At 46.5% G+C, this 27,500-nt stretch overlaps 2 protein-coding genes across 3 annotated transcripts in view; both read right to left on the bottom strand.

Annotated features, from left to right (window-relative positions):
• Positions 1 to 15: 15 nt before the first annotated feature.
• On the bottom strand, positions 16 to 9,037 carry cacng5b (calcium channel, voltage-dependent, gamma subunit 5b; the record flags this gene model as incomplete). Its single annotated transcript, XM_080009088.1, is given in 6 exon segments — positions 16 to 276; positions 1,214 to 1,218; positions 1,221 to 1,358; positions 6,675 to 6,815; positions 7,552 to 7,638; positions 8,842 to 9,037. Coding segments are annotated over 6 exon segments (828 nt in total).
• Positions 9,038 to 15,986: 6,949 nt separating this feature from the next.
• Positions 15,987 to 27,500, bottom strand: part of prkcab (protein kinase C, alpha, b) — a gene marked incomplete at both ends in the record, with an annotated part of 139,348 nt that continues 127,834 nt past the window's right edge. For both annotated transcript variants that reach the window (XM_080009514.1, XM_080009513.1), the window contains 7 exons: positions 15,987 to 16,151; positions 17,174 to 17,314; positions 18,585 to 18,692; positions 20,152 to 20,232; positions 22,451 to 22,589; positions 24,398 to 24,460; positions 25,885 to 25,976. In XM_080009514.1, the coding sequence (XP_079865640.1) occupies positions 15,987 to 16,151; positions 17,174 to 17,314; positions 18,585 to 18,692; positions 20,152 to 20,232; positions 22,451 to 22,589; positions 24,398 to 24,460; positions 25,885 to 25,976 (789 nt within the window). The remainder of the gene's footprint in view (positions 16,152 to 17,173; positions 17,315 to 18,584; positions 18,693 to 20,151; positions 20,233 to 22,450; positions 22,590 to 24,397; positions 24,461 to 25,884; positions 25,977 to 27,500) is intronic.

Consider the following 27,500-nt stretch of genomic DNA (forward strand, 5'->3'; position numbering starts at 1 on the left):
TGACCTCTGACCTCTTCAGCAGGGCGAGGAGGAGACCTGGTCGTACTCGGGGCACTTCAGCAGCGCCGGGTAGCCGGCGCTCATCTGCAGCGAGGCCTCGCTGGAGATGTCGGAAGGGCTGCGGCCGCGGGACCAGACCTCGGGGTGCAGGAACTGACTCGAGTGGTCCGAGCAGTTGCTGAGGCGCGGCCGGTAGAAGCCCGGGTGCCGCGGCTGGTAGATCTCCTCCACCGTGTAGCGCTTCATGAACAGGTAGACGGACATGACGCCTGCACTCTGCGGGCGTCCAGTAAGAAGAAGGATGGAGTGAAAAACACACATGAAAAAACACATGAAAAGTACAAGTAAGAAACGGCAGCTTTTTAAAACGGCACCAGTAGCAGTGTTTGTTATTCATATTATGATTATTATCATAATTATTGTTATTGTTGTTATTATTATTATTATTAATAATAATAAGAATAATAATAATAATCATAATAATAATAACAACAACAATAATAATAATAATAATAATAATAATAATAGGTATTATTAATATTATTAATATTATAATAATAATACTTATTATTATTATTACTTATTATTATTATTATTACTTATTATTATTATTACTACTAATAGTAGTAGTAGTAGTATTTAGGTTATTATTACTGTTTTAATTATTATAATTATTATTAGTAGTAGTAGTAGTAGTATTGGTATTAGTATTATTATTGACATACTGATAATAATAATCAAAATAATATTAGACTTTTGTATAATTTAATTGCACCTTTCATACACAACATCACATACAAGTGCTTTAGAATGTAATCAAATAATAATAATGATAAAAAGCAAACACCAGAATGCATCTTATACATAATGAATTAATGTCCATGTCCATGAAACGTGCTGTACAAATAAACATTGATTGATTCATTTAAATATCATACTCAGTTTCAGTTTCGGGTCGGGAATTTAGAACCCGAATGATAGTCTTGATCTCCTGCAACACTCCAGCAATTCTCACCATATAATCCTCACATTAATTTCGGACACTTTTCAACAGAAAACTGGATCTCAAAGTGATTCCTGTCGTAATAAAATCCCATTAATAGTCAGTGACATGCAACTGTGTCTGCAGCCCTGGAGCACTGAAGCGGCTGCACTTGATAACTTTTTAATTTCTAAACTTTTTTGAAAGTGTTCAATTGGGCGGCTGCTTTACCTCGTGAGCAGGAAGGAAATGGCAGCGAAGGCGAAGGACCAGCCGTACTTGTAGCTGAAGAACAACTCGCTGCTCCTCGTCCTGTTCAGCATCTCATCATTTATACTGGAGATGTAGAGAACCAGGCCCACCACCAGAGCCAGGCCTGAAGGAGAGGAGGGGTGAGAGAGTGAGAGGGAGAGAATGGGATGGAGAGAGAGAGAGAGAGATAGAGAGCGAGAGAGAGGTAGGAGAAAGGAGAGGGAGAAAGAGAGAGAGAGAGAGAGAGGAAGGAAGATAATGTGGGGAGAGGAGAAGGGAGAGAGAGATAGAGAGAGGTAGGGAGAAAGAGAGGGGTAGAGAGAGAGACTGAGTTGGGGAGAGGAGAGAGGGAGAGGGATAGAATGGGATGGACAGAGAGAGGGAGAGAGAGACAGAGGGAGGAGGGAGAGAGAGATAGAGAGAGGTGGGGTTGCAGAGAGGAGAGAGGGAGAGAGAGAGAACGTAGGCAGAGAGTGGGGGTAGAGAAATGGAGAGAGGGTGAGAGAAGAAGGAGTTAGAGAGACAGAGGGAGGGTAGAGGAGAAAGAAGGGGGGAGACAGAGGTAGGGATATAATGAGATAGACAGGAGAGGAAGAGAGAGGTAATTTAAATTTTTACATATTTACATATTTCCAAAGGATATCTCCAACCATATGAACAAATAACAAAAACAATTAAACATCCAAAACAGAAAAGAAACAAAAAAAAATCTGACTCAATTCTCTCCATTTCCAACCAAAAGCAACATTGGACCATTTCTCACTAAATGCAACATTGGACCATTTCTCACCAAATACAACATTGGACCATTTCTCACTAAATGCAACATTGGACCATTTTTCACTAAACACAACATTGGACCATTTTTCACTAAACACAACATTGGGACCATTTCTCACTAAAAGCAACATTGGACCATTTTCACTAAACACAACATTGGACCATTTCTCACCAAAAGCAACATTGGACCATTTCACACCAAAAAAAGCAACATTGGACCATTTCTCACCAAAAGCAACATTGGACCATTTCTCACTAAAAGCAACATTGGACCATTTCTCACCAAAAGCAACATTGGACCATTTCTCACCAAAAGCAACATTGGACCATTTCTCACTAAAAGCAACATTGGACCATTTCTCACTAAAAGCAACATTGGACCATTTCTCACTAAAAGCAACATTGGACCATTTTTCACTAAACACAACATTGGACCATTTCTCACGAAAAGCAACATTGGACCATTTTTCACTAAACACAACACTGGACCATTTCTCACTAAAAGCAACATTGGACCATTTTTCACTAAACACAACATTGGACCTTTTCTCACCAAAAGCAACATTGGACCTTTTCTCACTAAATGCAACATTGGACCATTTCTCACCAAATGCAACATTGGACCATTTCTCACTAAATGCAACATTGGACCATTTCTCACTAAAAGCAACATTGGACCACTTTTCACTAAACACAACATTGGACCTTTTCTCACCAAAAGCAACATTGGACCATTTTTTACTAAACACAACATTGGACCATTTCTCACCAAATGCAACATTGGACCATTTCTCACCAAAAGCAACATTGGACCATTTCTCACTGAGAGAAGAAGGAGTTAGAGAGACAGAGGGAGGGGTAGAGGAGAGAAGAAGAGGGGAGACAGAGGTAGGGATATAATGAGATAGACAGGAGAGGAAGAGAGAGGTAATTTAAATTTTTTACATCTTTACATATTTCCAAAGGATATCTCCAACCATATGCACAAATAACAAAAACAATTAAACATCCAAAACAGAAAAGAAACAAAAAAAAATCTGACTCAATTCTCTCCATTTCCAACCAAAAGCAACATTGGACCATTTCTCACTAAATGCAACATTGGACCATTTCTCACCAAATACAACATTGGACCATTTCTCACTAAATGCAACATTGGACCATTTTTCACTAAACACAACATTGGACCATTTCTCACTAAAAGCAACATTGGACCATTTTTCACTAAACACAACATTGGACCATTTCTCACCAAAAGCAACATTGGACCATTTCTCACCAAAAGCAACATTGGACCATTTCTCACCAAAAACAACATTGGACCATTTTCACTAAACACAACATTGGACCATTTCTCACCAAAAGCAACATTGGACCATTTCTCACCAAAAGCAACATTGGACCATTTCTCACTAAAAGCAACATTGGACCATTTCTCACTAAAAGCAACATTGGACCATTTCTCACCAAAAGCAACATTGGACCATTTCTCACTAAAAGCAACATTGGACCATTTCTCACTAAAAGCAACATTGGACCATTTCTCACCAAAAGCAACATTGGACCATTTCTCACTAAAAGCAACATTGGACCATTTTTCACTAAACACAACATTGGACCATTTCTCACGAAAAGCAACATTGGACCATTTCTCACTAAACACAACACTGGACCATTTCTCACAAAAAGCAACATTGGACCATTTTTCACTAAACACAACATTGGACCATTTCTCACTAAAAACAACATTGGACCCTTTCTCACTAAAAGCAACATTGGACAATTTATCACCAAAAGCAACATTAGACCATTTTTCACTAAAAACAACATTGAACCATTTCTCACTAAAAGCAACATTGGACCATTTCTCACTAAATGCAACATTGGACCATTTTTCACTAAACACAACATTGGACCATTTCTCACCAAAAGCAACATTGGACCATTCCTCACTAAAAACATATTGGACCATTTCTCACCAAAAGCAACACTGGACCATTTCTCACTAAATGCAACATTGGACCATTTCTCACTAAAAGCAACATTGGACCATTTCTCACTAAAAGCAACATTGGACAGTTTATCGCTAAAAGCAACATTGCACCATATCTCACCAAAAGCAACATTGCACCATTTCTCACAAAAAAACATTTGACCAGTTCTCACTAAAAACAACATTGGACCATTTCTCATCAAAAGCAACATTGGACCATTTCTCACCAGAGGCAACATTGGACTATTTCTAATCAAAAGCAACATTGGACCATTTCCCACCAAAAGCAACATTGGACCATTTCTCACCAAAAGCCACATTGGACCATTTCTCACTAAAAGCAACATTGGACCATTTCTCACAAAAAAATCACATTGGAATCATTTTTCACTAAACACAACATTGGACCATTTCTCACTAAAAGCAACATTGGACCATTTCTCACTAAAAGCAACATTGGACCATTTCTCACCAGAAGCAACATTGGACCATTTCTCACTAAACACAACATTGGACCATTTCTCACCAAAAGCAACCTTGGACCATTTCTCACTAAAAACAAAATTGGACCATTTCTCACCAAAAGCAACATTGGACCATTTCTCGCTAAAAAGAACATTGGACCATTTTTCACTAAACACAACATTGGACCATTTCTCACTAAAAGTAACATTGGACATTTTCACACCAAAAGCAACATTGGACCATTTCTCACTAAAACATTGACAAAAGAGTTGGCTCCAAGAGAGCCGTGTAATATTCTCGCTTGTTTAAAGGAGCTTTATTCAAGAGGTGCTCTCTCTACACTGTCCCACCTTTTATTCAAGTTCTTTTTGTTTAAGACTTTGACATCGTGTTTGTAAAGTATATTGCCTTTCACCATGTACAAATCTATTTCTTTTGCTGTTTTAAAACCGCTCGTTATCTCTTTAAAACCGGACCAAAACCAGACTCTGGAAAAGGGTCATTTTTGTCAGGGAAGTTCTCTTCCGTTGCTGGTCTCTCAGCATCGCCGGCCACTCCTCTGAAAGTCTTTTAATCCACATGTTTAGAATGTCTCTTGTGTTGCCGTGTGGATCGGAGGTTTAGCAGCAAAGTCCTGGTCCTGCTGCATCCGTTATGTGACGTAGCGTGACGTTCCCGGTGGAACCCAATGTCTGGGAGAGTCCTGGTGTGCTGTTATCATCCACGTCAAACCTGGCTCCGTGGACTAGAGGCTCCTCCAGTCATCAGTGCGGGGAAGATGCAGGTTTCAACCTTTTCCATTTAAAAAGAGACCATGTTTTCAAAAGACTGATTAAAAAAAGGAGGTAAAACAGCTATTTTAAAGGATCCAAAATCTGTTCAAAAAACAGATGAAAATCCAGCCCTAGCCCCCCTATCCTCCCTAAAATCCTCCACACTACATCACTCGTACCGGGGAGGTGGCGCTGAATGAACTGCAGCCGAAAAGTTGAAATCCCGCTGTTCAAGTGGATCGGCCTCTGTCCTCCTTTCTCTTTTTGTAAGAACAAGACACTCTGAGACATTGGCGATTAGACATTGAATTCTCCCAATCAGACCTGCAGACGGCTCCAAACAGGCTACCCTGTGCCACACTGCAGAGGCCACCAGGTGGTAGACGATTAAATCCCTTTGTGGGTAGTAGCCACCTCCACTTGGTCAACCTCCCCTCTACTTTTTCTGTAACATTGCTTTTCTCCCAAATACCCTTTGCAGCTGAAAAAGTTCCAAAATCTTTTACCATTTTTCTTACAATGTCCTCTTTTTTGTCTGTAAGGACAAAGCAGACAAAAGATATTTCATGGTAAAATGTGGTAAAAGCAGCTCTTCTAAAACATTTTGGCTCTTTTGTAACATGGGTTCAGTGGAGAGTGAATACAACATGCCAGATAATGAGCATCCCTTTGGGATCAAGTAAGAAACTGCAGCTTTGTAAAATGGCACCATCTTCAGTACACTCTCAATGGCCTGATACTAAACCTTGATCTTCGCAGTGAGATCTGGGGGGGAGACCAAGTATTGATGCTCAACCCTATCAAACGCCTTTTGCTGGTCCAAGAAAATGAGACCAGTAGCTAAACCCGATGAACCAGAGATGTCCAGAATCAATGAACCATTGTCTGGGATGGACCTACCAGGCACACAGTACGTCTGGTCCTGATCAATGACCTCTGCCATGACCTTCCTCAGTCTGTCTGCCAGCACCTTGGACAGGAGCTTTTAGCCCGTGCAGAGCAGATGTTCCAGTCGCCAGTTCTTTATGTCTTGGAAGTGGCCGTTTTTTGGTAAAAGGGTTAAAACCGCCCTCGTGCAGCTCAGAGGTAAAACCATTCTATTAAAGCTTTCATTAAAACCCTTTAAAAGATCTTTGTTAAATTCCTGCCAAAAAGTTAAAAAAAAAAAAAAAAAAGAGACAGATAGAGAGGGAGGAGGGAGAGAGAGACAAGAGAGGGCAAGAGAGAGGCGGGGAGAAAGAGAGAGAGGGGTCAAGAGAGACAGAGTTGGGGAGGGGAGAGAGGGAGAGAGAGAATGTGGGGGGAGAAGGGGGAGAGATGGGGAGAGGGGGAGGGAGAGAGGAGAGAAGGAGGGAGGGGAGAGAGAGAGAAAGAGAGAGAGAGAGAGAGAGAGAGGCACGAGGAGGAAGTGGGCGGAGCCGATCGGAACCTGAGAGGATGAAGAAGATCCCGGAGACGAAGGCCAGGATGGTGCGGTGCGGCCGGACGTGACCGATGTTGTTGAGCACGAAGCCGACGAACATGAAGAGCAGACTGACCAGAGGGAAGGGCGTGGCCGAGCGGATCATCTCTGTGGGTGGAGGGGAGGGAGGGAGGGAGGGAGGGGAGGGAGGGGTTGCAACATTTGAGTTTGGCATCCGGACTCTCGATGGAACAAATACCAGCTGCCACCGGGGGCGTGTTTTTGGGTCATGTCGCAGCGAGTGACGAGTTTGAATCCCACTTCAGAGCAGCGGGGCAGGGATCAGAGGGATCACCCTCATTTTGGTCTAAATTTCGCCTTTTCTCTGTCGTAGCCCAAACTGAGACGCGACGCTCGGCGCCAGTTTGGTCGCCGCGTGCGCGGAACTGACATGCGTGACGGGCTGCGCGCTAACTGTGTTAACGCGGTGCATGAGGTGCGGAGGGAATCGACTAGCCTAGCTTCTGTGAAATTAGGGAAATGCACGGGATATTCAAAAGCTGCGTAGCGGAGATAAAAAAGAAAACCCTAAAAAACAAGATCTCAGCTGTTTTTTAAACGCAGCAACGTTTCCATCTTTTCGGTGACTACCCTTCCGCTGGGTGCGGCCATTACGGCCGGTTGGGGGGGTTGCCAGGTGTGAACTGCGACCCCTCGCCTCAGGACATCACTGCCTGCAGCCGGCTGAACTGGCAGCCCGCGCAGTGGTGCCGTGTCGGGCCGCACCGGCAGCTCCACCGCGGACGATCGCCCGGACTTTAAAGCGCGGCGGCTTTAAGCTGCACATGGAAGCGTGGCCCCTGTGGGTCCCCCCCCCCCGGGGGGCTTTGGCTGAGCCACTCACTCAGAACGCTGACCGTCGACTCGGAGGTGAGGTGTACGTTCATGGGCATTATGTACTCGATGGTAAAGCAGCGTCCCGCCTCCTCACCTGCGAGGAGAGAGAGCAAAACATGAGACCGAGACATTGACCTTCGACCCCCCTGACCCCATGACCCCCCCCCGATCTGCTCCATACGCATACTCTCCTAAAATGAGGATTAAAGACGTCCCCCGTGCCTTCGAATACATCGACTTTCACCCTGTATTTTCAACTTTTATTCTGTTTCCCTTTCTAGTTTGTTTTTTAAATTCCTACGTGTAACTATGTTAACTGTCATTAAACCCCCTCAGGGTTTTGTACCCCGCCGGACCCCCATCAGTCTTGCCGAGCTGGTTTCAGAGGACAAAGAGGGGCTCCTCGGGGGGTTTGTATTGGCTATGCTGCTCCATCCTGATTGGCTGAAGCGAGTGCATGAATGGGACAAGCCCAACCAATAGGAGACAAATAGAGTTTCACAGACCTCAATGACACCGGAGCGCTATTGAATGATATGACATCTGTCTCCTCAGAAAAGATGTGTGTGTGTGTGTGTATGTGTGTGTGTGTGTGTGTGTGTTTCTCTATTTTCCTATAAACACGTGTCACGGAGCAGGGCACACAGCTGAATACAAAGTGAATGTGTGAATGCGTGGATATCTCAAGTGCAAATTAGGTTCTCAATTCATACACTGAAAATAACCACGTTTGCGCGCAGGCTAAAATTAATACACACAGTCGCACAATGAAACCTACGACGCATATTACTGCACATCTCCCTCACTAAACCCAACAGAACAGGGGTGGTGGAGCTTTTTCAAGAGAGGGTGCGGCAGTTAGACCACAGGCGTATGAGAGTTCTTGCGTCTTTCATTTCCATCTCTACAGACCTGCAGGAGAATACATCCGTTTACTTAAAACCAGCTCCGCAGGAAGGAGCTTGCACCACAAGGGGGAGCAGTCCCCCTGCCCACACTCTCAGTTCAGTCACACACGTGCACGCCCGCACGCACACACACACACACACACACACACACAAACACACACACACACACTCACACACACATAGCTCTAAAAATATAAACACAGCGCATCGATCTAGCCTTACTTTATTTTGATCAAACTGTCTGATCCTCCATCCATCCGTCCATCCACCAGCCCACCTATCATCCATCCTTCCAAGCTCTCCATCCGCCCATCCATCCGTGTATCCGTCCATCCACCCCTCCACCCATCCCCCTATCCGTCCACTCAGTGCTGTGTTCCCATGCTGACCGGCCAGGAAGCAGACCCTCCAGAGCCCCGAGTGCAGCGAGGTGCTGATGTCCATGCTCTGGTTGACCGGCAGGATGATGCCTTCCTCCAGGTACAGCCAGTAGTCGGTGCTCACCGCCACGCCCAGCAGGCCCAGTCCGCTGACCGCAAACACGCTGCTCAGCAACGTCAGCGCCTTCCTGCTGCACGAGCTCATGGCCGCAGGAGTGGGAGTTGACCTCCGGGGGTTTCAGAAACGAAAAGTGCTGGAGAGAACGCGGGAAGATTGGTTATGTGAAGCGAATTGCTGTGGAAAGGCCTGCATGGATATATACTTCTATCAACTAGTTATTGATTCATTGATTAACCCCTCGAGTGGCATCCTGGACTGTCACAGCCACTCCCACTCGCCCTGGAATTGGACCAGCGACCATCAGCAGGAGGAGCTCTGCCTAACATTATTTGACTCAATGTTGCTGAACAAAATCCACACGTTCATCACAGGAAATGCAGCATGAACGGGTTAAAAACTGAGAGAGGAACCAATTGTTACGGCGGGTTGGAGGTTAGAACGTCCAACTTAACACTGCACATCCACCGCATTTCACAGCCGAGAAAGAACGTGAGGCAGAAAAACTCAAACCTTGATTGCAACTACCAACCACCCTGCTTTTTTTTATCTATTTCGGTTGCAAAGCCGCACACAGGTTGAAAGGCTCCGTCAGACATAACGGTGTGTCAAACACCCCCAGTCTCGTCCGACATCACCTGCTGCGCTGCATTTCTCTTACGCGTGTGTTCTGTGCGGCCATCGAACATTTCAAGACACAAAATAAAAGAAATGCATTTCCTGCAAGACAGAAATACTAAACCGTGCGTCAGTAAAAAAGCTGTAGCCAGTCAGCCTCGGATATTACTTTTGCCCAGACGCACCGTTTGCCAAAGCCTTCTGAGACGCATACAAATGAAGCCCGGGCAGGGTTGTGGGGAGACCAGGGCAAAAGAGGTTGAACATTCATTAAAGCCGCCCAACGTCAAAGTGAGAATCTGCCAGTGTGAGTGTATGTTACTGTGTGTGTATGTGAGTGCATAATACTGTGTGTGTGTGTGTATGTGAGTGTATTACTATGGACAGTAGGGCGGGGGGAACGGCTGGAGGACACACGGTCAAAGAGGACACAATCACAATTCATTTGACGTCTTTCTGCCTGGCAAAAAAGCAAATCTTGACCATGCCGATATCACATTTAAGGAAGTCGTAATTTAGAGTAATTTGCATCAGGCAAGAATAGGAAGGTTTAGAAGTCACAGGTTTAGAGGTTACAGGTTGCGGTTCGATGCTCACAAACTTCTTTGCCTTTGTTGGACAACCATAGTGTGGTTTTGTCATATCGAGCTGTGAAGCACGAGTGGGAAATGAGGATTTCGGATGATTTTAAGCAGACAAGTAATTTGTAACAGCCAATCTTAACAGATACAACAGAAAACCTCACACCAAGACCATCATTCTTCAGTCCTGCTCTCGGGGTCAAATCTGCAGCACAGACAGGAACAACAATGAGCAATCAGAGGTGTGAGGCTGCAGCCAGATTTAGTAGAATTCTCCCTTATCCAACAGAGCTCCAAGACCCTGCAGTGACTTCCAAGTTGAAAAACAGGCGAAAAAAAACAACAAAAAAAAAAGCCTTGACAAATCAACACTAGCTCACCGAATCACAATCACAGCAAGGAATAGTTAAACTTCGCAGCACACAGTTTAATGAATAAATAAATAAAAATATTAAATAAGTAAATAAAAAAACAAATAAATAGGCAAAAAGTAAATAAATAAATAGTTACATGAATAAATAAATAAGTAACTAAATGAGCAAATAATTAGATAAATATGTAAATAAATAAATAAATGTGCAAATAAACAAGTAAATAAATAAATAAGTAAGTAAATGAATAAATAATTATGTAAATAAGTAAGTAATGGAGTAAATACAGGTAAATAAATAAATAAATAAATCGTAAAATAAATAAATAAATCTATCCATATACATACATAGATCTACACAGATGTTCCAAACTCCTAAATTATTAATGAACGTCTGTTTATACTTAATCCTTCCTTCAATATAATTGAAATAAAACGTAGCCCGAGGTGTGCGCAGCCCTGCAGGGATATCAGAATAATTAAAATGACATCATAGCTAGGTATGACAAGACAAACAAAAACAAACACACTGTCCATTTTTCAAAATGGTGTTTAACTTCTCACCTGGTTCAGCAGTGTGGTCACCTCCTTGTGCTGAGCTACAAGTCGTGGTGACCAACAGCCATTAGGCAGTTTCCAGAGCTCTGCGGGTTCTCAGGTCAGCTGCATTCAACCCAAAATCCACTTCTGCAAAGCAATAGTGTTTGGAGGAAGCCCACAAGTAAATGGATGAAGCCCCTTACTGTAGAAATACACAGTGTACTCCAATGATCCAACACAATCACTCACTGTCTCCAAGTGGGAGTGCAGGAGGAAATGAAAACTGTTGCTGTAAGAGAGCGAGGGAGAGGGAGGGAGGGAGGGGGGGAGGGGGGAGAGAGAGAGAAAGAGGGAGAGAAGAGAGAGAGAGGCAGAGAGAGAGAGTGAGAGAGGGGGGCGGAGAGGGGGAGAGAGATAAAGAGAGACAGAGGGAGAGTGGGGGGAGGGAGAGAGAGAGAGAGAGAGAGAGGCAGTCAGATTGAATGGTTTCAGCACCATGGACAGCTCCGCTCCAGTGCCATCACTTTGTGTCAGGTATTCAGTCAGGAGGGTGGTGCAGGGTGGTGCAGGGTGATGAAATGTCTTATTTCTCATAGTGTGGTGTGAATACAGAGCGGCCGCTTCTCAACACAAAACAAACAGCAACGCTCGCCTCCGAGGCTCCAACGCTGTTGGTTATCTTAAATTAAAACGACTCTGCTTCTGTCACGGTTCATTATAGTTCTGTCACAACACAGGTTTCCATGTGTTACTCTGTCACTTATCCTGTTTATTTCTTCTGTCATTTGAGATAACCACCCTGTCATCACAGCATTGTGACAACATGTCGGCCTAAGTCTGTCTACATATACCCATAAATATATATATGTGGTGTGGGGATGATGTGGTTTGAGCAGCCACACCTGATCTGGATGTAGGTGATCGGGATCAGAGTGGCTGCATGCTTGTTGTTTGTTGGTTGGTCTAACGAGCAGCAGGTTAAAACCCACATCCCCACACTCACTCAGGAGAGGAGCGCTGTGTCACAGCATGTTCTATCTGCTCCTGGCTAATTCCAACTGGCCAACTCTCTACAATAAACTTGTGTTTACAACCCCGTCATCTGTGCCTCTGTGCCGGAGGGCCCTGAAAACGTCACTTGGGTGGCGGGTGGTAGGAGAAACTGCCACACTGTATACAGTATATGTAGTATATACCTGCCTGTCTACACACACACACACACATATATATATATATATATATATATATACATACATATATATCGCCGACATCGGGGAAGGTGGTTAGGAGCGAACTGACGGGTCGGATGGAGCGATTCAAAAGTAAGGGTTGAGCAACTGATACAGCTGGTTAGTTTCTCTGTGGGATCTGTGATACAAATATTTTGCTCTGCCTCGTTTTGGCACTCACATAAAAGTAGACCGTCTGTTTTTATATATATATATATATATATGTATATATATATGTATGTATATATATATGTATGTATATATATATATATATATATATATATATATATATTTATATCAAGGCCTGTCTACATATACCGGTCCGGTCCACTCTCGCAGTGTGAGATTGCCTCCACTCTTCACCCGATAGTCCAGTGTGGTTGTCCAGTCCTGGTTCTGACTCCGTCCTGTTTTTCGCAATAAACCCTTGATGCTTTGAGAGCGCTGGTCCCAGTGTCGTGACAGCGTTGACAGATGCTCAGTGACTTTCCGCTGCGATGACTGTGAATAATCCACAACCTCGAAAGAAAATCACAAGTCACACACGCCGGATAGTAGATTTTCAATTTCATACTTTATTTATACACAGTATCCTTCATACCACAATAAACAGAGGAACAAGAAGAATCCGGTGACAAAAAGCAGGGGCCGTGAAAGGAAAAGGTAACGTACGAACATCCCCAAAAAAGCGACTGCGGTGTCCCGACGAGCCGAGCCTCCTCTGGTACTGCTTCTCAATGTGAGACATGTAAACATTCTGGGTTTTTATTTCTGTTTCGTTTCTGTGCACTTAAAAAACGATCCGTTTGGTCCAAATGTGACAGTTGCAACGTCAGGCTACAGTTGTAGTTTTAGTAAATACCTACAGGGTGAACGTGCAGCGTAGCCTCCCTAAATTTGGCAGTTGAAGGAGCCTCACCGCGGTTCGACTCCTCGCGCGGCCGTCTCGGAATCTTGCGTTTGGATGATAAATGGGGATAAATCGTTTTCAGCTCGTCACCTTTTGGCACCGGTGAGCGGAAAGCCAGTGGAAAGGAATTTACATACGGTAATAGTCGTCTGTGAGTGGGGGCTGCGTGACGCGACGGGTAGAAAAAAAGTTGGACGGTGGCGGCGAGACGGGGACGGGGCGAGGGCGAGGCTCGTTCCGAGTGACGGGCGTGGCAGGCTCCATGCGTCCACACCGCTGTCGCATGCAAGGACCTGTCTCATGCTCAGGTCAGGCCGAGCCACACACATGCACACGACGTGAGTGAGGGGGGGATAGAGGCGTCTTTCGGCCGCCAAGGGCCCTGAAGTCCTTGCACCGTCGTTTGGACGAGAGATTCAGTTTCGGTGTTCGGAGCCCTGAGAAGACCAAGGCAAGAGGGAGTTCAACCACTTCCAGCACCGCTGTGAAACCAAGGTGCTGGAACCTGTCTGTGACGCTCGACAGTAGAAAAACAACAAGGGATACATACATACATACATACATACAAATATATACATATACATACATATAGGTATATATATATATATATGTCTATGTATGTATGTATGTATGTGTATGTATATATATATATACTGTATGTACAGTACTGTATATAATAGAGGATATTCATATTACAAGTTTTGCTGTTACCAAAGCTACCAAAGATTCAGCCAAACAATATATATATATATATATATTTTTATTTTTTATTTTTTATTTTTTTAGGGTTAATCTGAACATATAAATGTTCAACTGATCTACGTAATAAAAGCACATTCAGTTTGTTATAAAATCTGGGGATAATTTTTCTTCTGGAAACACCTTTTTTTTCTTAGTTTTTGAACATGTTTACAAACATAAAAGGTGGACATCTCTCTCTCTCTCTCTCTCTCTCTCTCTCTCTCTGTCTCTCTCTCTTTCTCTCTCTCTCTCTCGCTCTCCCTCTCAGCCCAACATAAAACAGGAAGTATTTTTTTTAACAATTAAACAAAAAAAAAAAAAAAAAAAAAAAAGAAAGCGATAAACCGCTCTGGAGAATAGGTCTTTTCAAAACGTACAACAATTATATATCAACACAGATTTTAGTACTAAGGTTTACAATGATAAGATACCAGACTTTGTAACGCGTCCTAGAGAAGCTACCGCTTATACCGAGTCAGAAAATAGGCATGCAAAAAACATTTCTCTGCATATGGAAATAGCATCTTCATAGTAAAATAAGAAACGCAACGCCCTTTGATCCAGGGATCCCTGACCCGACGAGTCGTGAACGTGACGTCCTCCGCTCCGCCAGACCATCGCTCCGCCCGTCCAGGAGGCCCGGGTGGAGGCGCTGGAACGGTGACTCGATCAAAGCGTGCGCTCCCGGCGCCCTCAACGACTTTGTTTATATTTGCGCCTACAAAAAATGTGACATAAAAGAAAAACGGGGGCTCTGGAAAGACGGGCTCGGCCGGTCGATGACATCGGGGAAGGCGGTTGGGGGCGAACCGACGGGTCGGACGGAGCGAGTCGAAGAGTACTGGTTGAGCAACTGATACAGCTGGTTAGTTTCTCAGTGGGATCTGTGATAAAAATCTTTTGTTCTGCCTCCGTTTTGGCACTCACATAAAAGTAGACGGTCCGTTTTTTTTCCTCACGTTTAAATATATAAAATGCATGTGTAGCAGTTTAGAAATGGCAGCACAGTCAGGAGAGGAGGACGGGGATAGAAAATGAAACGACGTGTTCCCACGTGCACTGCAGCTTTTTCGCAGCTCTTTGCATGGTCAGAGAAGGGGGAGAAGTGGGGACGAGGAGGAGCTATTTACATCTTGCATCTCAATATCAAGACCTAAAGGCATAGTAGGAGAGTTTCTCTTGCACACATTCGTAGAAGGGAAGAAGGCCGGAGATGTGGAGAGAGGGAGGATGGTGGTTTGGAATCATGACCGATTTAGAGATTTTTGAGGGCAGGGTGTGAACGAAAGAGCAGAGGGTTCGAAATGCCATGATTTTCACTCCTACTTCTTTTCACGGCACAATTACATTTTTACTAGGGACTTATTGTACTCATCTGGGCACCTCCTGCTTTCATACCCGGTCGCCCATCTCCACCCTTAGCGCACAGATGATGATGATGATGATGATGATGCAGAGGGGTTAAATTGGGGGGTGGGCGCGGGTGGACGCCGTCTTCCCACCTATAGATAATACACAAGTAACAAAAGATATGGTTGGGGTTCCCATTACCGAGATTGCCATTATTTTTCGATACGAGCCTCCTGGAGGGGTCCACCTTCAAGGATTCCCATGAAAAAAAACCGAAACCCAAGCGACCGTACTGCGGTCAGCGGAGCCGTAGTTTGAGAAACGTAAAGTTCCGCCAGTTTCGCTGTGTGACAGTTAGCGTTACAGATATGTGGATAGAACTGGAAGATGACAAACATGCAAACATGTGTTTGACGTTCCACTAAAAAAAGAACTTGGGTCGGTCTGGTAAAAATCGAAATGAGGGTCCCCCCACCTCCCAAGTCCCAATTTAACCCCTTGATGACATAACTTGTTGAGTAGAAGACGATATTAAGTCTTTCGAACAGTAGAGATATTTTAGGGTTGGCGGGGTTAGATTTGGAGTTCTGCGAGGCTCCTGCAGTCCCAGACAGTCCATGTCTCTCTCTCTCTCTCTCTCTCTCTCTCTCTCTCTCTCTCTCTCTCTCTCTCTCTCTCTCCTCGTCTCGTCTCCTCCTCATACGACGCTGTGCAGGGAGGGGTGGATGAACTGCGGGTTCATGTAGGAGAACCCTGCAAACTCGCTCTGGTCGATGTTGGCGATGACCAGCTGGTCTGGAGGGGTCAGCATGGGCTGGGTGCGGGTGAAAAACTTGTCAAAGTTCTCCGCCCCTTTGCCGCACTGTGAAAACGAGAGGAAGGACAGGGCGCGCCGTCAGACGCCGAACAAAACAGAACAAAAAACAGGACGTGAGCCGGGAGAAATGTTGAATATTGAGAATTTTCCGGCTCCGGCTCCGCTATCTGGCACTGTGTTATCGAGCGGCCATCCCCTTAATTCAAGTTTTTAACTCATCTTTTACGACTCTTCCAGCAAAAAAAAAATCAACTGCGGTCCCGAAGGCGGGGTCACGGAGACGTCGACGCCCGACGCAGAGCTCGGAACCCGGCCCCCCAAACTGCTGGAGCACGGCGTCGTCCGAGCCGGGCGGCAGTGACGTCATGCGTCTCCGATCCGGTCGGATTCCGCACGCATCGCCGTGTTCCGTCTACGCCGCTCACGTTTCCCCGTTTCTCGATGTTTATTGCTTTGTTCGCCTGCGCCAGGAAAATATTTCCGCTCGTTGCATTGTTCATCTGCCCTAGGTTTGCTTACATCCCCCGGTAAATATACTCTATTGCGTGTATGAAATAACGGCGTTAATGGCTTTTATTTCGGGAACCGCGGTACGTCCGGACATCGGGGCGTTCGGTAAGTATTCCGTAATTATCCCATTGAGGGGAGAAAAAAAACACCTCAACGCCTCTTTTCTTTTGTGCGCATGAATCCCTCCGGAACCATTAAAGACGCACTCTGCGATCTCGCCGACATCCCATCTCATACCGCGCCGGGGCCCCTGAATGGATGCCGCCGAAATTCCTCTCAAGGGTCTCGGCGTGAATAGAGACAAGCCCATGAGGAGGCTGCCGCTCTCAGGGTCAATTTTTCGTCGGCGCGGCTTGCAGAGGAAGAGGCGAGGCGTGTAAGGGGTTCGCCAAAAAGGAAGCTTTGCGGTGGAGGGTGGAACCGTCGCTGCAAATGAGGAGGACGTTTGGTTCGAGGCGTAATTTCGGCCACGCCCCGCGCCGCCACGCATGTGGCTTCTCGAATGAACCGACTGGGTCGAAATGGGAGCGCGGCGGGGGGTCCAAGACTACGCTCACCACTTTGGGCTTGAAGGGCGGCTGCACCTCCCTGTTGGCCAGGCGGTCCCAGTCGATGCGTCTGAAGAAGGCCTGGTCCCTGATGTCCCTCTCCCCCTCGGGGCCCAGGCCGAGACGCTTCGACGGGTGCTTGGTCATCAGCTGGAGAGAGAGAGAGAGAGAGAGAGAGAGGGAGAGAAAAGGGTGTGGCAGAGGAAAAGATAAATAAAGAGAAAATGAGAACGCTGGAGAGGGATGGAAGGTAAAAAAAAAAGACCATGTTTGAGGAATCTTTAAATCACGATCACGATAAACGACGCGGGCGACGCCTTGTGAGGGGACCTGACCAGCCTCCCTGGATCCGGGTTCGATCTCCCTGCGTGCGAATCGGAGGCCGAAATACCTGTTTTCCGGCTGCTGAACAGAACAGATGCCGGCAGTGCAGCGTGATGTCGGAAAGAGAGAAATCCCCAAAACGAGATTTACGTTTTGTAAAAATCTGTCATTTAAAAAAGTTAAAGTGATTATAGCGACAACCAACATCCATCCACCCGATTTGACCGACGACCAGATCGCCAGATTTGATTAAAGTTCTGACAAGTATTTCCACCAGAACCGCGCCTGACCCACAGCGTGGGAGCCGACCCCACCAACTGAACCCGTGGAGGAGGAAGGCACTCTGCTCCACCACCGACACCACCCTTTGTCTCCAGGGCGGCGCTTCATCCTTCAGACGGAAAAACCTTGAAAATCTAATTGCAAAACCTTTCCTTTTTGCCGGCGTCGTCCTCGGTGAGAATCCGCTGCAGACGCACGGCGGTGGAATGCCAAGTTGGTTCTTTGATTTTTTCGAGAATCCTTGGAAGCACAAGTCTGACAGCACTGGACAACACCCCACCCCCAACCCCCCACCCCTCCCCCCACAACTTCCAACTGCAGACACCGCTTCACAGATCGCTCCACATCCAATTTCTACTCGAGTCAGAGTTTTGCAGTACTTTGGTGTAAAGACTGACAGCATTTGAAAATTAACGTCCTGTTGGACACCCTCTGCTGTTACTAATTTACACCTCGTCTCGTTTTCTCCTGTTTGAGGACGAGTTACTGGATGAAAACACAACAGACATTTTTTTTTATAAACGATAAAGAATCTTTCCACAAATTTCCAACGTTGACTCAAATAAGACGCCACTTGGGCGAAGTTCATATCCTTAAAAAATTTACTTAAGTGGTAAATGATCTGTCGGGACAGAGGTTAATTTGGTTCCCCAACTTAATGTTATTTCAGTCATATGAATCTTTTGTGTGAGGGTTCATTTCAAGGTGAAGTGCATTTTTTTTGTGGCACAAAACACAAAGTTGAATGAACGAACTGTGTTTCCATTTTTTACTCCCTGTGGAGACGAAGCTGGGTTGGATGAACGGAACGTACCCCCTTGCAGATGGAGACGGCCTCTTTGGACATGGACTTGGGGTAGGACACGTTGTGCTCCATGATGGACTGAAAGAGCTCGTCCTCGTCCTCTCCATCGAAAGGAGGCTAAAGGAGAGAGAAAGAAAAAAAAAATGTAAAAAAAACATCACACATCGACGCCCCGGAAAACAAACAGATGAACGTCTCCATGTGAAGGGATGGGGGCACGGGGTGGGGCCTGGTCTCCGGTCTCTGGTCAGATGTTTCTGGCGCTGTGGGGTGTTTAGATCGGTTTGACCCCCACACCGAAACAGAGGTCAGCGCCGTTTTCTGAACTCTGAATATTTCTGCGGGTTCAAAATTCCTCCGTGGCTGCAGCACGTTGGGCTTGGAGGGTTCTTGGGGCTGCAAGCGCCAGCATCAATTACACCACATCGGGCACATGCCATGAAGAGAGCGGCCACAGCCTCTTTCACTCGAGGTGATTATCCTCCTCTTAAAGTAAAAATAATAATTTTATTATGAACAGAAACATATAACACAGAAACCGTCACCTGACATAGTTTTGAAATCAACTCCATGGGCGCTGATCTCTGACTCGACCCCAAAAGACTACATTTTTTTGGAAATTGTACGTTTTCACAATTTTCACATTTTATTGTCCAAACAGAAACAGATAAAGTCCTCTTCGGAAGGGAGGCGGTTCTCCACACCCGGCCTCACATTTCGACGACCGCCTCCTGGGACTGGCTTCATCTGCTGTACCGACCCATTTCACTTCACGTGGACCCACAGCCTGTTGGGTTCCATCTGAACATTTCACGACTCCATTCAGTGGGGCCGACTATTTAAATCCTGCTACTGCATCTCTTAAGGCCGCACCCCCACCCCCACCCCCACCCCTCCCAGCCTCCATCAGAAGGTAACACCGAATCAGTGTAAATGCTGGGCTCCACTCTGCGATCCGCTGGGGTTTGTGCAGCACTTCCATTCAGAGGAGAACGTCTTGATTGCAGCCGGGTGAGTCACTCCAGGCGACTCTTTCAAACCCTACGTCAGGTTTGGAAAACGGGTGCAGATTTGATTGACGCCTCATGTCCCCGATGCTCAGCATCACCCGAGGCCGTCCCTCCCCATTAGCAAAGACAGATGGAGCCATATTCACGAAATAATGAGCATGCAAATAAATGAGAGAATGAATCATCTTTTCCGTTATATTACGAGGGCTTTTTTTTTCTATCTACTGTGGCATCAGAGCAACATTTTTCTTAAACGTTTTTCTTTTTTTTACCCGTGGGATTGGCCTCCAGCAAGTTGCAAGGTCATTTTAAATCACAGCTGCAATCCACCGTCGGAGTTGAAATGAAAGAGATAAATAAGAGGCTAAACGTCGGCTGTGAACCTGTGCAAACACAGGGAGGAAACCCAAAGTCCACACAGACTAATTAGGTTTGGGATCGTGGGTCTGTGTTGGGAAATGCACCACCCGGCAGCTCCGAGGACATGAACAACATGCGTTCTATCACTACAGCAGTCCCACTCCGAAAAGGTGAGCTGGAGGGTGGGGCCTTTCACCGTTATTTACCTGCCCTGCCAGCATCTCGTACAGGAGAACTCCATAAGCCCACCAGTCCACCGACTTCCCATAGGGTTGGTACGCTATGATCTGGCAGGGGAGACACATGGGTAGTAGTTAGACACACACGCACGCACGCACACAGAGCAACAGAAACACATGTCGCAGGGATAAACAACCATGACGACGGTCGCTCTTCCACGGCAGTTGTACGTTTCCATCCTCGCCCGACTTTTGTGTCTTTCCGCAGGCGAGATCGAACCCCGCGGCGCGGCGGGGACGGTGGGGAGGGATGACTTGAGCAGCGCTTAGGCGGCACGTGGCGTTTCTCCACATCTAACCTCCAACAAAGTCGCTTGCCATTAAATATAGAGGGCTATTTTTGGCTGCCATAACAAAGGCTCTTTCTTCCGTGCCACCCACACTTCCCCCCCCCCACACACACACACACGCATTTCACGCACACACACGCACACACACACACATACACATAATTATGCACAGATTAACACATCAACAGGAGCCTACACATACTCAGAATTACTGTAGATACACATAATGAAAGGGACAAATCACGGCTGCTTCAGCGATCGAAACCCTTTTCAAGACATAAAAAAAAGGAAGATTTGATAGAAAATGTTCCTTTGTCCTTTTTTCAAAGCGGTGCTCCGCTGGCCTGCTCTTTAAACGCCAGGGCATATTCTCTGGTTTCTGTCGCCCATCTTCGGGACACTTGGTTCAAAGAAGTTAAAAATATAGTCACCGATTATGGAATTATGGAAAATGATGTGACTTGAAAATGGAGCCATTGTTTTCCCACGTTGCTTAGCTCCTGGATTCACACACTGGCCAATTTGGCAACCAAGGTGAGATCCTGGTCGGGCGCTGGTAACATGACATAACAAGAGGTACTGAGCACTAGAACGTGCTGTCTGGGCCGGAAACCTAAATATGTGACATCAATCCTGGCCATAAAATGAAGGTTTCGTCACAAATGTGATCAGATGATCGGCGTTGCAGATCAGAGGCGTGGCTCAGCGCCACCTACTGGTTGAGATCAGCAGAACGTGTGCAGGGAGGATGCTGACGTAGATTAGTACTTTGGGTGGCTCTCTACGTCATGAATTATAACCAATTGCAACCAATTATATCCAACCTCCAACCGCTGTGCATTGAGTACCACGCCCTCTTTACACTTTTTCGGGGGAATAGAGCCACGCCCCCCCCCCCCCCCCCCCGCCCCTCGCCCACTTCTTGTTTTTTTTTTAAATGTGCTCCAGTGCCTTGACATATTGACAGCTCAGCACCATTGATGCCCTTTTTCCTTCATTACTTCTGTTATGCTTTATTTTGTGCAATACGCCCTCGTTTTGCATCAGAACTGCATTATTAGATAATAATAACAATAATAATAATAATAATAATAATAATTATCGTAATTCACATTTCTTCTGAATTTAAATACTCGGGTCAGATATTTTCCTCCTAAAAGACCATTCCACGTCGTAGTCACTGCGCCATGCGATAATGAAAAGGCGATTTCAGCCCTCGCTCGTCTGCCGGTTCTACGTCTGCCCTCCGCCTGCGTCGCCATGGCAACCCGGAACAGGTCGCCATGCGCACGGGCGCGCGCGCCGTGAGGCCCGGCGGGGCGCGAGAGATGTCGGACGACGGGTCGGAATTCGGCTAAATATCTGAGTTGTGCGTCGAGCCCCGAGGTGTGAATGCAGCCGAGCTCCCTCATCGCCTGAGAGGCAGAATGACACACCTCCATCACGTCTTCTGTCTTCATGAAGCCCGGACGAGACACAGACTCCCATGAAGCCACATTCATAATTCATTTATATTTCCATCTGCTGAGCATAAAACTACATTCAACATCGTGACTGAAGGTGTCAGAAAATTTAACTCAAGACTTTTTAAGACCTTTTTCAATGCCGTTTAATGCCGAGTTTGAAATCAGTTGGCATGGGAGCAGTGAAAATCAGCCTCCTCTCTTATGTATGCACCATATTAACTGTTGATCATGTTTTGATTCCATCGTTGTGTGAAGAAAGTGAATGACGTTCTTTCTTCGACGTACTCAATGCATTCATACTTTGTACATGTTTGTCCCTCATTGCCAACTTAATTTTCCCTGTTCTGGTGAAGTATTCTGAATAAATACATGTATCCATTATTTTAAAGCTTTAATTCACCCCATTTCGTCATTGAAATCCACAGAGCTCTGGAAGAAAAGAAAACTATGAATCAATAATCGACCTTTCTACCCAGGCTGTGTGTGTGTGTGCGTGCGTGCGCGCCTCACCTCGGGGGCGATGTAGTCGGGCGTGCCGCAGAATGTGCGTGTGTTCATTCCCTCGTACATGTTCTCCTTGCACATCCCGAAGTCGGCGATCTTGATGTGGCCCTCGGAGTCCAGCATCACGTTGTCCAGCTTCAGGTCTCTACCGGGGTCAACAGCGGCAGACGCTCAAAATGTGTGCGCACATTTGTGTGTGTGTGTGTGTGTGCGCGCGCAATTATTCAAGATGGCCGCACGACCCTCGACCTTCTGATCCGTCCCCTACTCAGTCTCTCCGTACATGCCGCTTGGAGTCATGGTGATTATTTGCCCTTCCCTCCATCCTTTTGGGGCCAGGTGGAGTTCTCCAATTTGGACCCTTGAGTCTCTTGGGTCTCGAGTGGCGTCCGGAGCCCGATTTTAAAACAACTACAAGGTGACTCTCGGACAGCGGCGGGTATTATTTCACCAGCGGTCGGGTGGGAGGGAGTTTGAAGGAATCCAATCTGTTCATTTCTTATTTCTATCTCTGAAAACAAAAATAAAAGTCGACGTGTACCTCACATGACGACAGCCAGGGTGTTCAATTTGGTTTTGAGTTGGACCCGTCACCTGACATAGTTTTGAAATCAACTCCATGGGCGCTGATCTCTGACTCGACCCCAAAAGACTAAATTTTTTGGGAAATTGTACGTTTTCACAATTTTCACATTTTATTGTCCAAAATTATTTTGAATCCACTTTTTGCCAGATAAGTGAGAAGAAAGTTCCGATGGACGATCATGTTGTTGGCCTGTGTTTTTCTATTAACTCTATTTCTTTTTTTTGATTGTTATATAAATATATACTGTATATATATATATATATATATATATTTATATAACCCTAATCCTCTCTCTCGCTCGCTCTCTCTAATCTCACATTACTCTCGTTCTTTGTGTCACTCCCTTGTTCTGGCCCTTCGCTCTCCCTGTCTCCCTTCCTGGACTATTGCCCCAACCCCACAATTCACCTCCCGGTCCTTGTACTCGCCCGTTCTCCGACACGGCGAGGGGTCCGTGCTTCGTCTCATTCCGGTTGGAATTGAGGTGAAAAAAAAGTTCTTTGTCCTTTTAAAAGCGGACGTTTCGCCGTACGATCCAAAACAGGTGTGAAAAACAAGTGTGATCCGAGCCGCCGAAAATGTCAACGTCACGTCCAAACGTGTTCAGTCTTTTTTCAATCAATGAAGACGACTTTCGAGTTGTTTGAGGATGACTGCATCCTATCCCTAACCCTAACCCTAACCCCTAACACTAACCCCCTAACCCTAACCCTAACCCCCTAACCCCCTTACCCTAACCCCCTAACCCTAACGCTAACCCTAACCCCCTAACCCTAACCCTAACCCCCTAACCCTAACCTAACGCTTACCCTAACCCCTAACCCCAACCTAACCCATCCTGCAACCCTAACCCTAACCCCTAACCTAACGCTATCCCTAACCCCCTAACCCTAACCCCCTAATCCTAACCTAACGCTAACCCCAAACCCCTAACCCCCAACCCCGACCTGACCCTAACGCCTAACCCTAACCCCAACCTAACCCATCCTGAAACCCTAACCCTAACCCTAACCCCTAACCTAACGCTAATACCAACCCCCTAACCCTAACCCCTAACCTAACGTTAACCCTAACCCCTTAACCCTAACCCCCTAATCCTAACCTAACAGTAACCCTAACCCTAACTCCCTAACCTTAACCCTAACCTCCAAAAAACAATAGCTTTGTTGATGGCTCCATGTCGCTCTACGAATGCTCTTTCAAATGATATTTCAATGTCTCATGTTGTCTCCCGTATTTTGCTCGGATCTTCTCCTCACAACTGTTCACGTTTCCTCATCATGCGTTTTGTTATTAATTGCCACGGGTGTGCTTTTTACTCCTTTTTTCTCTGTAGCAGTATTATTATTTTGATTGTTTTTACTCACCTGTAGATGACTCCCTTCCTGTGGAGGAAGAACAGCCCCACAGCGATCTCTGCGGCGTAAAATCTGCAGACACACAAATTGCAGTTGTCATCGTAAAAGCTCGGTGAATGAATTCATAAACGATCACTCATCAGAGTTATATTTAACCAGCGGCGCTCCAACGCGTCTCCACTCAGCACGCTGACAATAAATGATCACAACGGATGAATCCTGTTTGCCATTTGCAAAAGTGTTCTGACCGGCTAAATAGGGCTTTTACCAAAAATCCTATTTTCAGTAAAACATATTCTTGTTATTTATGATTTTATTTTTTAAGATTTTTTTTTTTATTAGCAATATTAAAGATCCTTATTGGTCACCCAATGTCATACATGACCGGTGCAGTGAAGTGATAAAAGGGGAACCAGCAAAGGCTGTGCAAGACAAAATGGGAAGAATAACACTGATGATAATAAGAGAACAAAGCAAAAATATAAGCATTAACATACAGTACGTAGATGAGTATTTCTGCAGGAAAATGAATACGCACGAATATCTCTGTACGTATCCCTGCACAGCGTCCAACACGGTCTGAGCAGAGCAGCGTTATCAAACCAGAGAACAGAAAGATACGGAATCTAACATCAGGAAAATCAAGGCTCATAGAAGAAGGCGTTTCCATGGTTTCAGTGAATAGCACCAACTGAGCACTGGCCAGAGAAGGGAGCGGTACGACGGAGCACTGATCCTTCATGTTCACCACACAAAGCTCCTGGAATCATGAAAAGCCTTTGTCGCACTGCGCCGGCCCCCGCTTTAAAATAAGAATTCCTCGGATGGCTGATTTGAAACGTGAAAAAACAAACAAACAAACAAACAAACAAACAAACAAAAACACGGAAACACGTCAAGCCGCCGAGTCGAGGTTCTCGGGAGGCCGTGGGCGTTTCGGGGTGTGGCTCACGCGTCACAACAGGAGGGCAGATTGACAAGCAGCCCGCGCCTCTGGAACGCCCGCGCCCCCTGCTTGCTCTCGCGCTATCCCCCCCCACCCCCAAAAAAAAACAAATATTGCCACATGCGCACGTGCGGAGGAGACCAGCGGCGCCGGCAGGCAATCCTTCGCAGGCGTGGCCCGGCGGGACCACAGAAAATCTTGGGCTGGCGCGCCAAAACCTGGTGTGCCGCCCCAATTACATTACATTACATTTAGCAGACGCTTTTATCCAAAGCGACTTACAATTATTCAAACACCGACGGACGCAGCCATCAGGAGCCATTAAGGGTTAAGTGTCTTGCTCAAGGACTCTACAGCATGCTAGCAGGAGGAGCCTGGGATCCAACCAGCAACCTTTAGATTACTAGACCACCAGCTCTACCTCCTGAGCTACCATCCCCAATTACACCCCTATAACACACATACAGTGAGAGCGTTTTTCCCGCCTTTTCAGGCCCCCCAAAAATCGCCACCGGGGAAGAGCGACGTGATCCACGTGCGTCGTACTCACACGGCCTGAGGCTCCTTGAACTTGCCCACGCGCTGGATGTGGTACATGAGGTCGCCTCCGTTGATGTACTCCATCACGAAGTACAGCCGATCCTGCGGAGAGAGCGCCAGCTGATTAGGGAGCCGAGCGTGCACACCGTGTGTTTTGGGGGAAATCCTAAAAGCGTTAGAGGAGCAGTCCGGGATTTTTGTGAAGTTCATCCCTGTTTTCTACTGGTGCAGTGCTGTAGGTTGGTTTTCACTCCTGCAGCGGTTTCGGCCCTCCCCGACGCCGGGGACGATAATTGCTGCTTTTCGAGGAGTGCAACAACCGAAGAAAAGCAAACATTGGTCGGGGGATCACCTGCATTTCTCTCATATTTGTAACCAAGCGGCGTTGAGACCGGCGTGAGGTTATTTAGCGGAAACCCTGGCGGAAGCCATTTTTGACCACGTCGCGGCCTTTTCCGATAACAAACACAGTAAAGCGCGCGGATTTTCCCTCGGAGGGCGACCGCCCCCTCGTCTTTCCGGTGCGTTATTCGGTGGGTCACCCGTCTGGGTGTGACACCGACAACAAAAGCGATGAGGCCGAGCATAGTTGGTAAGGTAGCTCCCTGACTCTGCAGGGTCATGCTGCTCTGTCTGCGATGGGGGGTGAGTTTTTGCACTGAACACAGACTGTGGATCTGTCCCCCGCCACTCGGTATGACCTCCCGAGTGAAGGGGGACAGATCCACAGTCTGTGTTCAGTGCAAAAACTCAGAAGAGAGACGGCTGGAACCTTCCTGCGTGAGGGGAAAACCAGGGGTGGACTCTGAAAATCCGAACCGCTCCTTGAATGATCCGTGGATGGACAGTAATTTCGACGGTCCCGGCGGAAAGGTTGAACCGCAGCCTGGGGCCACGTGTGGTTGATGCCAATTGGCCGGGGGCCATTAAAGCGCTCGTCTCGCGGCGATCCTCTCAGCGGCAGGGTCAGCCCCGTCCATTCACCCGCCTGGCCGCGCCGCCAGCGCTTGCACCAACGGGTGTTTTCAGGAGAGGAGCGGATGAGTCACCGTCCTTTCTGAGCAGAGCTCAACTCTCACGAGACACGCACGCACACACGCACACACACACACGCACACACACACGTATGCACACACACACTCGTGCGTGCACACACATGCACACATACACGCATGCACACACTCGCACACACACATACACGCACGCACACACACAGACACACACACACACACACATGCACGCTCACACGCATGCACACACACACTCGCGCATGCACACACGCACGCACACATACACACATATACCAAACGCACACACGCATGCACACACACACACACATTCACACACATGCATTCACACACACACACACACACACACACACACACACACACACACACACACACACACACACCAGTGACTGTGGTGTCTGAATTTTCTGACTTTTTAAGATATTTTTCCCGCCACCTGGACAATGACACCATAGTTATTTGCACTGGACTCTGATATTCCTGTCCACGTTTTAAAGTGCTGCAATACAAATATGAATATGTGTCGATATGCCACTCCAGATCGCTGGGCAATGCCCTACGCCTAAAGCCAAAGACCCTCATGTCCAAACTGGTCTTT

This window comes from Zeus faber (genome assembly GCF_960531495.2).
Source record: "Zeus faber genome assembly, chromosome: 11".
Lineage (NCBI taxonomy): Eukaryota > Metazoa > Chordata > Actinopteri > Zeiformes > Zeidae > Zeus > Zeus faber.